Here is a 17988-nt window from a genome sequence, read left to right as displayed (position 1 = left end):
CCCACTGTGGCACCTGAGCCTTTTGCCTCTCCGGGTGTCCGTCTCCCCTCTGTCTGAATGGCTGCTTGTGCCCAGAGGGCCCCAGAACAGTTTCCCTTTAGCCCACAGATGGAGCTGGCTGGCTGTGGGTTCACTGCCTGTCTCCACACGGAGCGATGAGGGTCAGAGGTCAGTACGTGTGACTGAGCCCAGCAGGTCCCCAATCCCCGACTGTCCCGCCCTGGTGCTGGCATGGGACCTGGGGAGGCTCTTTCAGCCTCAGCCCTGTGCCTAAGTTCCCGGGGGAAATTTCTAGTCCACAAGGAAACCCAGCAGTCACAGGATGTGGAGGGCTGGTCAGGGTACCTGAAGTTCTGAGGGATGGGCACGGCGGCCCCTCCTCTAATCTGACCCGTGGCCCTCATGTCTTTGCAGAGACTTACTGCCTTCCACGCTGCGGCTGCCCCAGGCCATTCTGGAGGCCACCAGCTTCCTGGACCTCGAGACCATCTCCAACTTGGGTTTGGGTAAGTCCTCCTTGAGGGACTGGGGAGCAGGTGGGGCTCGAGATAAGCGCTTACTAGGACTTCCCACAAGGCCTATGCAGAGGAGTCCCCTGGACGAGACCCTACCTTGGACTCTACAGACATATTAGTAGCAAGATTCTTGGGGCTCCACACGACTCCCCAGCAGGTTCTCCTACATAGCAAGAGCCCGTGACCAGGCTGACCACGTCAAGTGTGGCTCTGGGAGCAGCAGGGTGTTGCAGTCAGGTTCGCATTGCTGGTAGAAATCACCCAACCAAGAGCAGCTTGTGGGAAAAAGGAGGTTTATTTTGGCTTGCAGGCTCAAGGGGAAGCTCCACGATGGCAGGTGAAACGATAGCATGAGCAGAGGGTGGACATCACTCCCTGGCCTACATCAGGTGGACAATAGGAACAGGAGAGTGTACCAATCACTGGCAAGGGGAAACTGGCTATGACACCCATAAGCCCACTCCCAAAAATACACTGCCTCCAGGAGGCGTTAATTCCCAAATCTCCATCAGCTGGGAACCTGACATTCAGAACACCTGAGTTTATGGGGACATTTGAATCAAACCACCATACGGGGCCAACACCGAGGCACTTCTGAGTGGTGGCCGGCATCAGTCCAGCAGCCACCACGCCCTCCCCACGTCATAAGGAAAGCGCTACAGCATGCCCCTTGCAGCCTTGTTGGTCCCCCGGCCCAACCAACACACCCTAAGGTGGGGTCAGGACCCCTTCTGACCTCTGTTCTTCCGTATGCCTGCAAAGGCAGTGCAGGCTTCCCGTGTGTCTGGTCACACGGACCACTGTGCAGGGACAGTGTCAGCTAGTGTTAGCTTGGGCCTGGGGCCTTGGCATGCTGACCTTCAAGAAGCCAAGATCGGGCTGGAGAGATGGCTTAGCAGTTAAGGCACTTGCCTATGAAGCCTAAGGACCCAGGTTCGATTTCCCAGGACCCACGTAAGCCGGATGCACAAGGTGGTGGTGCATGCATCCAGAGTTCGTTTGCAGTGGCTGGAGGCCCTGGTGCGCCCATTCTCTATCATCTATCTGCCTCTTTCTCTCTCACTCTCTCAAATAAATAAATATATTTTAAAACAAAATACAAGCCAAGATCTCTAAGCTGGCAGGTGCGGGGGTGCTAGGCTCGTTACCACTATCAACATGAGGGGGTGGGAGGGTGCAGGGATTCTCCTGTGTGCGTGGCATACAGGACAACTTGTTTCAGGCAGTTGTTTCGGCAACATCTGCAGGCTCCAGTGGCCAGGCAGAAGCTCAGGGTTTCAGAACGTAGAGCCAGGCCGTATTTGTGGACAAAAAGATCATCTGTGGGCCAGAGAGATTGCTTAGTGGTTAAGGCACTTGCCTGCAAAGCCAAATGACCCAGGCTCGATTACCCAGGATCCACATAAGCCAGATGCACAAGGGGGCACACACATCTGGAGTTGGTTTGCAGTGGCTGGAGGCCCTGGTATTTGCCCATTCTCTCTCTCTCTCTCTCTGTCTCTCTGCCTCTTTCTCTCTCTGTCACTCTCAACTAAATAAACAAAAATGAATAAAAAATTTTAAAAATATTAAAAAAAAAAACAAATGGCCTCCCCGGAGGTCTCAAATGACAAATGACACCTTTTGACCATGGTAGACCTATCGTTTTATATAATCCTTGTGTATGTGAAAGAGAGAAAACACATTTCAAAAAGAGAAATGTGTTTCAGCCCAGCTTTAGTCTCCCCAGACAGGGAAGAACAAAGCTAGGGTGTGCGCCAAGGATCTCTCTTACTTATAACCCTTCCACTGCTCCATGGTGACACTTCATGACCTGGTTTTTTGTTTGTTTGTTTGTTTGTTTGTTTTTGCATTTTCAAGGTAGGGTCTCGCTCTAGCCCAGGCTGGCCTGGAATTCACTATGCAGTCTCAGGGTGACCTCCATCTTCCTACCTCTGCCTCTCGAGTACTGGGATTAAAGGTGTGTACCACCACGCCCGGCTACAACCTCTGTTTTTGAAACGAGAGGTCAGTGGTCATTTTGAACGCCACGCTGATAAGACAAGTGAAATGTCTGGTCCCAGTTAGGCTCACTTTCTGTACCCTTGGCCCTGCTTTGACGCCTGGGCAGACATACATGCCTAGGGCTTCCTGCAGCTTCCTCCTGCTGGAACGGCTAGAACATGCCAGGTTGAAACAGACTGCTGCTCTTGGAAGAAACAGGCCTGTCTCCTGGCAGAGCATGGACTGGAGAAGGAAGCCATGCAGGAAGCCAAGGGCAGTGCAGACTCTGCTGTCACCACCTACATCCCTGAGAATGGGACTTACCTGAAACTTGAGTGTACTGGAGCTGAGGAAACTAACTGGAAGTTTCTATTCAGACAAAGTGTCCCCAGTACTGAAGGACACAGAGCCAGGCTCGGCAGAATGACTTTGCTCTGGAGCCAAGGAAAGGTTGATGTTCTAGTCTGTGCCCTGAGTGGATGGTGACGGAATGGACGGGAGGTGTTGGAGGCCAGGGGCTTGGCCTGGGCACATGCAGGCTGGATCCTCTCCAGGCCCCATGTGCCCTGGTCATCATAAACATACAGACAGCAGTGTCTGCCAAGGGCCCAGCTGCCTTAGGCATGGTACCCAGCACACCATGTGTTATTCTAGACAAGAGACTTTCCAGACAGGGAAAGGAAACTCACTCACACTAGCGTGGAGGGCAGAGGGAAGACAGCGTAGCGCCCCTGAGGAACGGAGTTGAGTGTCATCTGGGCTGCGTGGCGAGTGGCCACTGCTCTGTACCAGGTGCCTCCCCTGCTCAGCATCCTGCTCTGAGCTCCTCCAGCTCTCGCCCAGCCCCTGCTCCCCACTCTTTATGAAGGTCCTCCCAAAAGAACAGGGATGGTCAGTGGCCAGCCTCCGAGTCATGGGGGCCAGGTGCCCCCCACAGTAGTCAGCATTTCCAGAAACCCCAGAAGTATAGTTGGGGGTGGGGAGGGCAAATACATTGACCTAGGTACACAATTCCATTATTTCATTTTCACTCAAAAACCCACTTGAGGGCTGGATAAATGGCTTAGCGGTTAAGCGCTTGCCTGTGAAGCCTAAGGACCCCGGTTCGAGGCTCCATTCCCCAGGACCCACGTTAGCCAGATGCACAAGGGGGCGCACAAATCTGGAGTTTGTTTGCAGTGGCTAGAGGCCCTGGTGTGCCCATTCTCTCTCTCTCCCTCTATCTACCTCTTTCTCTGTCTGTTGTTCTCAAATAAATAAAAATAAACAAAAAAAATTTTTAAACCCACTTGATGGATGAGGCATTGGAAAATCAAAAGTATGGACAGAGCTTATCTACCTATAAAAGGAAATGCAGCCTAATGGGTAATACAGCAGGACAATGATGCTCAAAGACGCCAGGCATGCAAGGCACATGTTGTGTGACTCCATTGTAAATGACTCCATTCAGACAGAAACCATGTTAGATATCACATTTGCTTGTTACTTTTCTCATCACTGTGACAAAATACCTGGCAGAAGTTTAATTCAGACTTGAATTTTTTTTTTTTTTTTTTTGAGGTAGGGTCTCGCTCTAACCCAGGCTGACCTGGAATTCACTCTGAATTCTCAGGGTGGCCTCGAACTCACGGCAATCCTCCTACCTCTGCCTCCCGAGTGCTAGGATTAAAGGTGTGTGCCACCACACCTGGCTTCAGACTGGAAATTTAAAGAGACCGAGTCCATCACGGTGGGGCTTAGTCATAGTGAGGTCATGTGGCCAGGATACCTCCTATCTTGACCAGGAAACAAGAAAGGGCCAGAGAGCCGGGCATGGTGGTGCACGCCTTTAATCCCAGCACTCAGGAGGCAGAGGTAGGAGGATTGCTGTGAGTTCGAGGCCACCCTGAGACTCCATAGTGAATTCCAGGTCAGCCTGGGCTAGAGTGAGACCCTACCTCGAAAAACCAAAAAAAAAAAAAGGGCTGGAGATAGGGCTAGGCTATAAAGCCCACTGCTAGCTGGGCATTTTAATCCTGGTAGGCAGAGGTAGGAGGATTGCTATGAGTTCAAGGATACCCTGAGACTATACAGTGAATTCCAGGTCAGTCTGAGCTAGAGCAAAACCCTACCTCAAAACTAAAAACCTCAAAGCTGCCAACACCCAGTGATCTACTTCCTCCAACTAGGCCCCAACCTCCTAAAATTTCCACAGCTGGGGCTGGAGAGATGGCTTAGTGGCTAAGGTGCTTGCCTGCAAAGCCAAAAGACCCAGGTTCAATTCTCCATGACCCACATAAGCCAGATGCATAAGGTGGCACATGCATCTGGAGTTTATTTGCAGCGGCTAGAGGCCCTGGCATGCCCATTCTCTCTCTCTCTCTCTTTCTCTCTTAAATAAATAAATAAAATATATATTTTTAAATACTGTTCTGGGCTGGAGGGGTGGCTTAGCCATTAGGGCACTTGTTGCAAAGCCAAAGGACCCATGTTCAATTCCCTAGGACCCATGTAAGCCAGATGCATGAGGTGGTGCATGCGTTTGGAGTTTGTTCACAGTGGCTGAAGACCCTGGCATGCCTATTCTCTCCCTCTCTACTCCCGGCCCCAATAAATAAAATATTGTTTTAAATAGTGTTTTCTGTATCTTGCCTTTGCTTTGGCTTTTTTGTTTGTTTTTGTTTGTTTGTTTGTTTTTGTTTTGTTTTTTGAGGTAGGGTCTTGCTCACCATGCCTCGCTTGGTTTTTTTGGTTTTTTTTTAAACATATTTTTAACTTTCAATTGTGTTTATGTGCATGCATATGCACACATGCCACAGTGTGCTTGTGGAGGTCAGAGGGACAACCTTTGGGTCAGTCCTCGCCTGTCCACCTCATTTGAGGTAGGTTTTGGGCTCTGGATTCTTCTTATTATTATTTTATTATTTTTTTAATTATTTTATTTTATTATTTATTTCATTAGAGAGAAAATGGGCATGCCAGGGTTTTCAAGTACTGCAAACAAATTCCAAACACGTGCCACCTTGTACATCTGGCTTATGTGCGCCTGCGGGAATTGAACCTGGGTCCTTTGGCTTTGCAGGCAAGCGCCTTAACCGCTAAGGCGTCTCTCCAGTCCACTGGCTCTGGATTCTTGCTCTGCTGTTCTTTGCTGCACTCACACGAGCTTCCCAGCTTATGGGAATTTCTCCTGTTTCTACCTCCCATTTTGCTGTCACCTTCAATGTCCTAGAATTACATAAACCCACTGTGGCTTTGCACTTTTTATGTGGAGTCTGGGGATCTAACTGGGGTGCTACAGTTTGACAGTGAGCCACCTCCTCAGCCCATCAGAATTTGTTTCTCTAACCCTTGGAATCAAGAAGTGTCAGGTTAAAGGTAAAGATTTATCAGGTTTTTGGCACACTGGATGGTCTTACAACTATATTTAGTGTTTGAGGCATGCGCTTCCGTTCTTTACTCAGTATCAGCAGTTGTATTTCTGGCATTCAGTTGAGATTTTTATGAGTGGAATAAGCACTACTGTTTGGACAAGGATTGATGTTGACGAAGAAGAGCTACTCGCTTGCAGGCTGAACACCAAGAGATGACTTATTTATGAGCAAGAAAGGCCAAGTTTGTATGTGGAAAACCCAGCGTTCAACAGTATAGGCTACCCAAGGCGTCATCTTGGATTTAAGAGCTTTGATGAGTTGGGCTCTCAAAACTAGCATAAGCTTTAATTCAGCACTGATCCACCATAGGTGGTTGCTCCTAAGAGCAAAAGGAATTTTATGTGTTTAATGCATTTGTTTAATATTTTAAAACTATGATTAAGAAAGGCGTATGCTCTCTAGCTCTGCTAAGTTCATGTTTACCTCACTTTCACTTTACAGCAGACAGGAAATTTCCTAGTTAGTAAAGATTCGTTGAAAATTCGAGTTTCAATGATAGCCCAACAGCCCATATAGTCCATCTCTAGAATGTAGCGAAATATATATATATATATTGGGGATGGAGAGATGGCTCTGTGGTTAAAGGCACTTGCTTGCAAGCCTAAAGGCTCAGGTTCGATTCCCCAGTACCCACATAAAACCAGATACAAAAGTGGTGCATGTGCTGGAGTTTGCAATGGCAGGAGGCCCTGGAGTGCCCATTCTCTGTCTCTGTCTCTCTGTCTCTCTCTTTCTCTGAGATAGATAGATAGATAGACAGACAGACAGACAGACATTGGAGAGAAATATATATATGAATGCATTCCTGAACACACCAGGCTTTGCAGCCATTGACACAGCACCTGGAGCACTTCCGATCCATTTTCTGTCCCTTTCTGCCCTGCAGCTGGCTTGGGACTCCCCAGGGTGAAACCTGACTTTGCCCTCAGGTCCCACAGCCTACGTTCTCTCTGAGCATCATAGAGACAGACACCAGGAAAGAGGTGCCCGCACCTCGGTCCCTGCTCAGAAGACTGCAGGGCCAGCAAAATGGCCGCCTCAGTCAAAGGGACAGGCCCTTCTTTATGGGAACTTGGGCAGTTGAGCCAAGGCTTGGCACCATGCCATGGGGCTGTGGCACCCACAGCTTTGCCAACCCCTGGGATTGCATGACAGTTCCGTTTCTCTGGTCTTGGCTCTCTGCAGGCTGCAGAGAAAGTTACCAACTTCCTTTTTCTTTAGCATAAAGTCCCTCACTGCCTGTTTCCTTTACCCAGCTCTGGGCCCCCTGGTGCGTCCCTCTGCCCAGCATCCCCTTCCCTTTAGACTAGCCTTGCCTTAGAGGCCTGTGTCCCGCCTGAATGCATGCCAACCTCAAGACCTGTCTTGGGTGCGGGTAATCAGCATCCTGGGCCTATCTCCCTCAACCGGGTTCTGGCTCCTTTGCTGCCAGAAACCTAACGAGAAGTGGAAAATACGTTTTGTCCTGCCTACAAGGGACCAGCCCTGCCATCCTGTGGCATCCAGGCTGGCTGTTTGACAATCCTTCCCCACCTGGGGCTCCTCCACTCTCCTTTTATTTCCACATATATATGAGAAAGAAGCAGAGAGAAAAGAGAAAAGAGGCAGACAGAAAGAGTGAATATGGACACACCAGGGCTTCCTGCCACTGCAAACAAACTCCAGACCCATGCACCACCTTGTGTATCTGGCTTTATGTAGGTACTGGGGAATCGAACTCCAGCCATCAGGCTTTACAAGCAAGTGTCTTTGACCACTGAGCCATCTCTCCAGCCCTACCTCTGCCCCCCCCCCCTTTTTTTGGTGGTTTTTCAAGGTAGGGTCTCACTCTAGCCCAGGCTGACCTGGAATTCACTATGGAGTCTCAGGGTGGTCTCAAACTCACGGTGATCCTCCTATCTCTGCCTCCCAAGTGCTAGGATTAAAGGCATGTGCCACCATGCCCGGCTTTGCCCTTATTTTTTTAATATTTATTTTTTATTTTTTTATTTGCAAGCAGAGAGAGAGAGATAGAGACAAGAGAGACAGATAGAGAATGGGCACGCCAGGGCCTCTAAGCACTGCAAACGAACTCCAGACACATGCACCACCACCTTGTACATCTGGTTTACGTGGGTCCTGGAGAATCGAACCTGGGTCCTTAGGCTTTGCAGGTAAAAGCCTTAACCACTAATTCATCTCTCCAGCTCCCTGGACACTTTCATTATTGCTTGCCTAGCTCATTCAAGGTCCATGGGATCTGGTCCCTGTACATATTTCCTAGAGTCATCTACTGAGTTATTTTTTTAATTTTAATTTTTAACATGTATTTATTTGCAAGGGGAGAGAGAGACAGAAGAGAAGAGACAAAGTAAGGGAAAGAAAGAATGGATACTTCAGAGCCTTTAGCTGCTGCAAACGAACTCCAGATGCATGTACCACTTTGTGCATCTGGCTTTACGTGGGTACTGGGAAGTCAAACCTGGGGCAGTGAGCTTCGCAGTCAAGCACCTTAACCAGCCTGCGTTTTCACACCATCTACTGCTCACTTCTTCCTCAACGTGCCGCCTGCTACTCCACCATCAGGTCTTGGTTGATTCTGTTCCCTCCGCTTGGGATTTTTTTCTCCACCCACTTGGACCTCATGGTCCAAGACTGGGGTGCACGCGGCCTGTTAGAAGGAGGCTTCCTGGTACACCCAGACCTCTCCTGTTCTCCTGTGTCCCATGGTATGTTTTTGAAATGCAGGGACCACCATTCCCTGCTTTTGTCTGCCTCACTAGAATGCGGGCTGCGTCACCATCAGCATACTCACAGGTGCTTAATAAGGACAGGAGTCAGGCATCAGGCCCCAACCTCTAAGCTGATCACCAGAGCAGAAGTGGCATTCTGGGGGCTGAGATGCTGGCAAGGTGAGGTCAGCCTGAGATGTGGGAGGATGAAATGAAATAGTGAGAGAGGCAAAAACAAGGGCAGGGCTGGAGAGATGGCTTAGCAGTTAAGGTGTTTGCCTGTGAAGCCTAAGGACCCAGGTTCAGTTCCTCAGGACCCACATAAGCCAGATGCACAAGGGGCCGCATGTGTCAGGAGTTCATTCGCAGCGGCTGGAGGCCCTGGTGTGCCCATTTATTCTATCTCCCCCTCTATTTCTCTCAAATACAAAAGAAAAAAAAAAGTGTCCAGACACTACTAGGTGATTCTGGACACCATCCCATAACTTTGGCCTTTACCCCCAAGAAGTTTTCCAGGACTCTAGAAGTGAGTACAGAGCTAATCTCAGCTCCCCAGGGCTACTGGCCAGTTTACCCTCTGAGCAGACTGGTCACCTGGTGCTCTTCACTAGGAAAGCCTCTAAGGGGACAGCTCTGCTTGGCTGGTGTAGACACGGGCATCTGGCCTACTCACCAAGCAAGAGCATCTGTGTGTTTAATGCCAGGCACCTGAGGGAGGGTGTTGGCCATGGAGGGGTCAGGTGCTGCCCCAGAAGGCAAAGTGAATGGCCCAGCAATCATGGAAAGTGGCTACCAGGTCAAGGGAAAGACCACCACGAACACGCCTTTTTTTTTTTTTTAAATTTTTTTGTTTTATTTTTATTTATTTATTTGAGAGAGACAGACACAGAGAGAAAGAGGCAGATAGAGAGGAGGAGAGAATAGGCGCACCAGGGCCTCCAGCCCCAGGAAACGAACTCCAGACGCGTGCGCCCCCTTGTGCATCTGGCTAACATGGGTCCTGGGGAATCAAGCCTCAAACCAGGGTTCTTAGGCTTCACAGGCAAGCACTGTCTCCAGCCTGGACATGCCTTCTTCTGAAGTTATGACACGCACAGAGCTTTGCATACTAGGAAGCAACACATGAAACCTTGTCATCTTGTTATTGTGGTGACAGCTGGGCCTTCTGGGCTCGCTGCCAGACACACAGCAAGGTCTGTGCCCAGGGCAGGGCTCCGTGGGGAGCCGCCCCACGCTCCTGCCCAGCAAGGGGCACCCACAACTGGGGGGGTCACAGTTGCTTTTCCATCCCAGGAATGCACCCTGCTCACCTTGATCGAGTTTGTAACCTCAGGTCATCAAAGCCAGTTAGTTGCCCATGTCCCTGAGAATGTCATCTTTTAAAAAGCAGGGTCACGCTGGCTTCCTGTCCCCCACCATTCTGTGATGTCCCCTTTCTTTTAACATCAAGAACATGGTGCAGCCAGGCGTGGTGGCGTACACCTTTGATCCCAGCACTCAAGAGGTGGAGGTAGGAGGATCGCTATGAGTTGCAAGCCAGCCTGAGATTGCATAGTAAATTCCAGGTCAGCCTGAGCTAGAGCAAGACAGTACCTAGAAGAAAAAAAGAGCCTGAGAACCTGTTGCATCCATGCCTGGTAGCACAGGTAATCCTGGCCACAAGGGAGGGAAACTAAAGCTGGAGAATCAAAAGTTCAAGGCCTGCCTGGATTACAGAGAGAGAGTTCAAAGCTGGCCCAAAGCAATTTAGCAAGATCTAATCTGAAATTTTGAAGAAGTTAAAAGGAGGGAGGCTGGGGGTGTTGTATCCCAGTGGTAGAGTGATTGCCTACATGTGGGAGGCCCTACGTTCAATCCCAGGGCAAGAGAGGAAAAATAAAAGTACCTGTCATACTCTTACCACATCCCCAGCTCGGGCACGAGCCACCTGCTGCTTACTGACTCCCAGCTGAGGTAGGAAGTGTTGCAAGGAAGTTCCTGTGATGGAGGGCTCTTAGTATGACACGGGGCTAGTGGGACCCTTCAAAGTCTAACCCCCTCGCTCGCCACCTGTGACCTCAGACAAATGCTCTTTCCCTGACTCACGTCTCTTCATCTGTAAAGTGGGGACAAACCTATGTTCAGGGACCATCAGAGGGACCCAGGGAAGGCCTACAGCTCACGGCTGGTACAGGAGAACTTGTTGCTGCTTCTGGTGTCACCCTTGGCATTGATTTCCTTAGCTTGCTTCCTGAGGCCTGGGTGAGAGGCTGTTCCCACCAGCCTGGCTCATACCCTTCGTACCTCTAACATGACCATAGTGGACAGGGCTTAGGCCCATGGTCCTCAGAGTGGCTTGTTCTTCAATGTCCCTGTGCTCTTTTGGAGGGTGCTAGCATCCGTGGGTATTCATTGGGGGTGGTACTCAGTGGCCAAGAACTCCTGAGCCACTCCTGCCTTGGTGGCTGTTGTCACAGCCAAGCACACAAGGACTGGTTGGCAGCTGCCCCTGCTTGCTGAGCCCCGCCCACTCCTGGCTCAGCTCTGTCTTTTGTTGTTGTTTCCCCACCACCACCCCGAGGTAGGGTTTCACTCCAGCCCAGGCTGACCTGGAATTCACTATGTAGTCTTAGGGTGGCCTCAAACTCAGTGATCCTCCCACTTCTGCTTCCCAAAGCTGTCTTCTGAGTTAGGGTCCAGACCCTCCAAATCATGTCAGCCTACAGCAAACTGGCACAGGTCTGATTCCATTGCTCCCAACTCACTGGTTCCTTCTTCCTGCGTGCGCCAACTGTGGTGCCCAAAACAGGCCCAAGCCCTTTCCCTACTATAGGGGTTCCCTCCTGACGTTCTATGCTGTGGACACTCTTGGGCTCCCATTGTAGAGATGACTAAACTCAGGTCGAAGAGACAAGTGACCTGTCCAGCCCATGCAACTGGGGGAACGCCAGTCCTCTGCTCTCTCTATCCTTAGCATGCCCTCCTGCATTGCCAGCTTGCTTGGCCCGAGTCACAGGTGCCCTCCACGGCCAGAATTCACATCAAGGGGGAACTGAAGCTCGGCCTTTCACATCCCCTCCCAGTTCCACCCAACTCCTACGGAGGAGCGGGGTTTCCCCTCCAGGCAGGAAGTGGTGGGAGAGGCTTGACTCTAAAACAGCCCTACACAAAAGTTCTTTACCCGCTGGGTCTGCAGATGCCAGGAGCACTGACTGTCTCCCCTCTTCCTTCCACAGGCTTTTGGGACTCCTCGCTGAACCCCCCACGAGGCCCAGCCGATCCCCCCAGAGGCCCAGCCCCTGGGGCTCCCACAGCTTCTAGCCTCCGGCCCACCACCCACTATGCAAACTGTTCCTGTGAAATTGAGCTGTCGGTGGGAAACGACCGCCTGTGGTTTGTGAACCCGATTTTCATCGAGGACTGCACCTTGCCCGCTGACACACTGCCTCCCGGCAGCTGCCCCTCACTCCCTGTGCCTGCTACCTCGAATGCTACCTCGCCCATCCCCCGGGGCTCCCCACGCCGCCCTCCGCCTCCACCCCCACCCCCAGTGCCCAGTGTGCCTCCCACTGGACCTCCTGTGCCCCCTGCCCCTGCGTTACCTTTGCCCGGCTCCCCTCTAGCACCTCATGCCCCAGGGCCCCCAGGCCACCCTAGCCAGACACCCATGACCGCCTGTGAGAGACTCCCACGACCCATTGTGGGTCTGGGCCCCCTCGGGGACGAAGATGCCAAGCCAGGGACAGTCTCCAGCCCCCTGCAGCCGGCCCCTGCCCCTCCACTGCCAGTGAAGAAAGGCCTCCCTGCGGTTCCGCCCAGAAGGCGCATCTCCGAAAGGCTGTCCCTGGAAAGCCAGAGTGTGAGGATGCTGCCAGAGGGGGATAAGTTGGGTGTTTCCAGGGCAACCTCGCTCAGCTTACTGCCCCAAGGGACCTCAGACAGCCCTGGAGATGTGGCACAGAGGACCACAGAGCCAGAGCAGGATGCAGAAGAGAAACCCGGAGATCCAGACAGCTTACCAGTGCCTCCCAGGAACACCAGACAACCCCCAGTCCCGCCCCCCAGGAAAAAGAGAGTCTCCCGGCAGCTGGCCCCTAGCCTGCCCATTCCCCTGGAGAGCCCCGAGCACCCCACCCACGAGGCCACCCCCGAGAAGCCCACACCTGGTGCACCCGGAGAAGACCCACGTGGGGTGTCCCCAGCCCAGACTCAGGACCTCTTTACCCAGGCCAGTGCCTGTCCCCAGAGCTCTCCGGAGTTCACGGGCTCCCTGGCTTCGCTCTCAGACAGCCTGGGGGTGCCCGCCTCGGCCATCGATCAGGACTCCTACTCGACCAGCAGCACCGAGGAGGAGCTGGAGTTCAGCAGCCCCAGTGTGAAGAAGAGACCCGCCATGATCCTGGACAAGGCGCGCCACCGCCTCAGCCTGGTCAGCTTTGCCAGCGTCTTCCACGCCTTCCTGTCCAAGGACCGCAAGCTGTTTAAGAAGGTGGTGGAGCTGGCCCAGGACAAGAGCTCGTACTTCGGCAGCCTGGTGCAGGACTACAAAGTGTACAGTCTGGAGATGATGGCACGCCAGGCGTCCAGCACGGAGATGCTGCAGGAGATCCGCACCATGATGACGCAGCTCAAGAGCTACCTGCTGCAGAGCGCCGAGCTCAGGGGCCTGGCGGAGCCCGCCCTGGACGCCGAGGAGGAGCTCGGTCAGTGCCCGTGCCGGGAGGGCCTGCGGGAGGGATGGCAGGGGGGTACACGCAGGGGTCACTAGGCTCAGCAATGGGCACCACTTCCCTGGTGGCATACACCCACCTCCAGCTGCTGCAGGGTGGGTTGCTTGCTAATGGTGCATGGCCAGAGAGGAGCCCATAGCCGCGGGTTCTGGCCATGCCGACGGGAGCTGCAGATTAGGCTTCCCGCCCTTGTCATGGCACACGCAGGTAGGATATTTGCTGAAGAGGCAGAGACAGGAGGATCAAGATTAGGCTTCTTCCTTCAAGGCAGGACCACTGTGGTGCAGTTCATGATCTGGAGAGAGACCATGGCCAGCAGGGACCTTGTCTTTGCTCCAGCCAGTCTTTGCCTCATCCCACCTTCCTCACTCCTTCTACCTGTTGTCCCCCCCCACCACCACCACCATGGCCAAGCCAGCCTCAGCCACTGAAATCCAACTCCAGATGCTTGCGCCACCTAGCAGGCATGTGCGACCTTGCGGTAGCCTCACCTTTGTGCATCTGGCTTAAGTGGGATCTGGAGAGTCGAACATGGGTCCTTTGGCTTTGCAGGCTAGCACCTGAACGGCTAAGCCATCTCCCCAGCCCTAGGCTCTACTTCTAAAGACCCAACCCAGCACAGCAAACTGCTCTGACCACCCCTCTCAATCCACATATAGCCCTGCAGTCTCTAATCCAATAACAATCCAACCTTTTTTGACTGAGCTGCAATCACACCTTTATAAATACTTTTTTTTTGTTTTTTTGAGGTAGGGTCTCACTCTAGCCCAGGCTGGCCCAGAATTCACTATGTAATCTCAGGGTGGCCTTGAACTCACAACGATCCTTCTACCTCAGCCTCCCAAGTGCTGGGATTAAAGGCATGTGCCACCACACCTGTATAAATACTTTTTTAAAACACCCAGTCTAGGGCTGGAGGGATGGCTTAGCAGTTAAGGCATTTGCCTGCAAAGCCAAAGGACCCAGGTTTGATTCCCTAGGACCCACGTTAGCCAGATGCACAAGGGGCATACATGTTCATTTGCAGTGACTGGAGGCCCTGGCGCGTACATTCTTTCTTCCTCTCTCTCTCTCTCTCCCCCTCTCCCTATCTGCCAAATAAATAAAAAATTAAAACACCCAGTCTAATCACACTGCTGGAGGCCAAAGGCATTGCTAAAACATTGACTTGTGGCTGGATATGGCATAATCCCATACCTATGATCCCAGTCCTTGGGAGGCAGAGGCAGGAGAAGTAGATGTTTAAGGCCAGCCTTAGCCACATATCAAGTTTAAAGCCAGGCTAGGCTACACGAAACCCTACCTCAAAAACAACAACAAAATACATTGAGCTGCTTTGGGACTGCTTGATAAATATCACCCCCTCCAGGTACCACCTTCCCACCTCTTCCTCTTCCTCCCTGTTCCCCCTCCTCCCCCAGGAACTAAGAGCATCAAAGTATCATATACCTTTGGGGCTCTGCAGCACAGCTGATTCATAGAGAAAGTTCCTTGACCAGAGTATAATGCATTCCCTTCTCCAGGAGACTGGATTTTGATGGCCAACTCCTAAGGGCTGATATATGTTTGCCAGGCCACAGTATGTGGGCACTGACGCAGTGGTGACTCAGGTTGGGATTGAGGCCCAAGGCCAGCACCTGTCTCCCCAGTAGGCCAGGGCTGAAGGAGTCATGTGGGCAGGATGCTTTAGGCCTCCCCATGGAAGCCACAGACTTATTCCACAAATGGTCACCACATCCTGGGGACTGAGGCTCTGGCCCCCTGCAGCTTGTCTTGGGAATCAGGAAGTCCTGGAAGTGGCTAGTCTGAGTGACTGGGACCCAGCCTCACCTTAGACGCTGTCTTGGTGCTAAGAAAACAGGAGCCAAAGGGTCGCAAGCTCTTCCTGTTCTCAGGGTGTGGCAAGTGACAGGAAATTTGCAAGAAAGCCATAGAGTGTGGTGACATGAGCAGAGAGCACACAGGAAGTGAGGTGGCGAGGCCCTGGGGGGGAGGCCAGTCACACAGTACCATGGACCCCCTCCCCCCTCGGGACTTGGCGAGCCTGCAAGGGACAGCAGCCACGGCAGGTTCAAGCCCGGGAGTACCAGAACGGCGGCGCACGCGCACAGCCTCACTCCTGCCCTCCTGCAGAGTAGCTGCCATCAAGGGAAGCTGGGGAGGGCAGGGGCAGTGCCAGTGGCACAGTGAGCTCAGATCCAGCCCGTGGAAGTGGGTGCAGGCTTGGCTGGCCACCTTCCGGCAGGGAGAGAGGAGGCCGAGGACCGGTGTGGGTGTCCCTAGAAGGGCCAGGCGCTTCTCGGGAGCCAAGCCAAAGAGGCCTCGGGATGCTCGCCGGACATCCATGCGGGGCTGAGAGGAGGCCAGCGAGGCCTGAGTCTGCAGCCCTGGAGAGAAGTGTGCACTGAAGATAGGAACCTGAGCACTGGTCACAGCGAGGCAGCCAGAAGGCTGGAGAGGTGGCCTTGTGGTTAAGGCGCTGGCCTGCCAAGCCTAACAACCAGGGTTCAGTTCCCCAGTTCCCATGTAAAGCCAGATGTACAAAGTGGCGCATGCATCCAGAGTTCATTTTTGGTGGCTGGAAGCCCTGGCCTACCCATTCTCTCTGTCTCTCTCTGTCTCTCTTCCTCTCTCTCTCCCTCTCCCTCTCCCTCTCTCTCTCTCTCATACACACACACACACACACACACACACAAACACTTGCTCTTGCTCTTGCTCTGCTTGCAAACAATACAAGTAACTAAAAAAAATTTTTTTTAATGGGGCTGGAAAGATAGCTTACCAGTGAAGGCACTTGTCTGCAGAGCCAAAGGACCCAGGTTCAATTCTCCAGGACCCACGTAAGCCAGATGCACAAGGTGGCACATGCCTCTGGAGTTCGTTTGCAGTGGCTGGAGGCCCTGATGCACCCATTCTCTCTATATATATACCTCTTTCTCTCTCCCTCTATCTCAAATAAATAAAAATAAAACATTTTTTTTAAAAAATAGGGCTGGAGAGATGACTTAGCAGTTAAGGAGCTTGCCTGTGAAGACTGACACATGTTCGACTCTCCAGGTCCCATGTAAGCCAGACACACAAGATGACACAAACACGCAAGTTGCCATGCAACTGGAGCTTGATTGCAGTTGCTGGAGGCTCTGACACGCCAATTCTCTTTCTCTCTCTCTCTCTCAATCTCTCGTTCTCATTAAAAAAAATTTTTTTAATTAAAAAAAAAAACAGCCAGAGACTGGGTGAGATAATCCTAGGGCATCAGGCACTGTGAGTCCAGGAGAACGCGGATGGGCATGGCAGGGAAGGCTCAAAGCAGCCTAGAGAAAGCGTGGTCAGCTCTGCCTTCCAGTGAGAGGGTGAGAGCTGAGGTCGTGAAGGGGTCGAGGTGGAGAAGATGATGGAAGGGCTTCTTCCAGGTAGAGGGGATGGTGATGAAGGCAGGTAGAGACGGGGTGGGGGTAAGGCAGGGGGGTGGAAGGACCACATATGCGAGGCTATGAAACTCAAGCTGAGGGTCTGGCCTGGAGAAACCAAGGGTACGTTAAGTGCGCAGAGGCGGCATGAAGAGCCCGGGAGAGTCCTGTGTTGGGAAAGGACAAGACCAGTACAGGTGGATCTTCGTTACAAACAGCAGAAGGACAGTAGCCCCCCTCCTCTCCCCTGTGACCAGCTGGCAGGATGCAGACCCACCAGGGGATCTCACTGTCTCAGGACACAGTCTGGCACCTGGGCTCTGGGTCCATCGAAGCAGGTAACCCAGCACAGTGTTCCCAGGGGCCCCCATGTGCATGAGTGCGGGGCACAGAGGCTTCTGGGCAGGCAAAGGAGGCGGCAGAGGCTGAGCTGGGCTGCAGAGATGGAGAGGTGGGCCCTGCACGGGCATCACGGTGGAGCTGCATTTCAGACCGTGTGCCGGTCAGCCTCCTGGCCCAGCCTCCACTCTTCCAGGAAGCCGTGGTGCACACGGGCCTGGTGGTGAGCTGGGCTTGGACCAGACAGCCGCCTCCTTCTGAGAACTGTGTCTGCACTGCGCTGTGTACAATGAGAGAGGCACGGCCCAAAAATGCAGAGGTAGCCTGCCCTGTCAGGGAGACAGGAAGTAGCAGTTGGGACACATTCCAGGCACATGTGGCTGCTAAGGCCACAGCTGGAGGCACCCAGTACGCTCTCAGACGCCAGGGGCTGAGGCACAACTGTCTCATTTTGCAAACTCAGAAACAAACACATTGGCCCTGGACAGGGAAGGGAAATGGCCAAGGTCATGGGGGAGCTCGAGTCTCTGCCTTTAGGTCAGTGGGACAGCGTGTGTTCTGGTGATGGGGGACAGCCCGAACTGTCTCCCAGACATGCATGACAAAGAAGAACTGTACAGCCTTTTCCTGCAGGACCAGGACTTGAGGCCTCCCCTTGCCAGACCTATATCCAAGACTCTTCCATGGAGGTGGGTTAGGACCAAGGTAGCATCCTGAGACTGTTTCCTGCTGTCACTCAGAGCAGCTGACATCAGGGCAGTGTTGAGCGGACATGAGTTCAAAGACTTATTCGGCCTCCACTCACCTTATCAGAGCCTTAGCAGGCCCAACTGCAGAGGGAGATCGGGGCATGTGTGTTGCAGTTATTGTGAGATCAAAACTCACTGACTCCTACCCCCTGAGCTGAT

General features: G+C 52.6%; 1 protein-coding gene across 1 annotated transcript in view; it reads left to right on the top strand.

Annotated features, from left to right (window-relative positions):
* Rin3 (Ras and Rab interactor 3) overlaps positions 1-17988 on the top strand; it is a 130319-nt gene that overhangs the window by 91142 nt on the left and 21189 nt on the right. Inside the window, exons 5-6 of the mRNA XM_004649326.3 lie at positions 415-506; positions 11838-13304. Coding sequence (XP_004649383.1) covers positions 415-506; positions 11838-13304 — 1559 coding nt within the window. The remainder of the gene's footprint in view (positions 1-414; positions 507-11837; positions 13305-17988) is intronic.

This window comes from Jaculus jaculus, chromosome 7 (genome assembly GCF_020740685.1).
Source record: "Jaculus jaculus isolate mJacJac1 chromosome 7, mJacJac1.mat.Y.cur, whole genome shotgun sequence".
In the NCBI taxonomy this organism is placed as follows: Eukaryota; Metazoa; Chordata; class Mammalia; order Rodentia; family Dipodidae; genus Jaculus; species Jaculus jaculus.
Note: the sequence above shows the minus strand (reverse complement) of the source record. Positions and strands in the feature narration are given on the sequence as shown.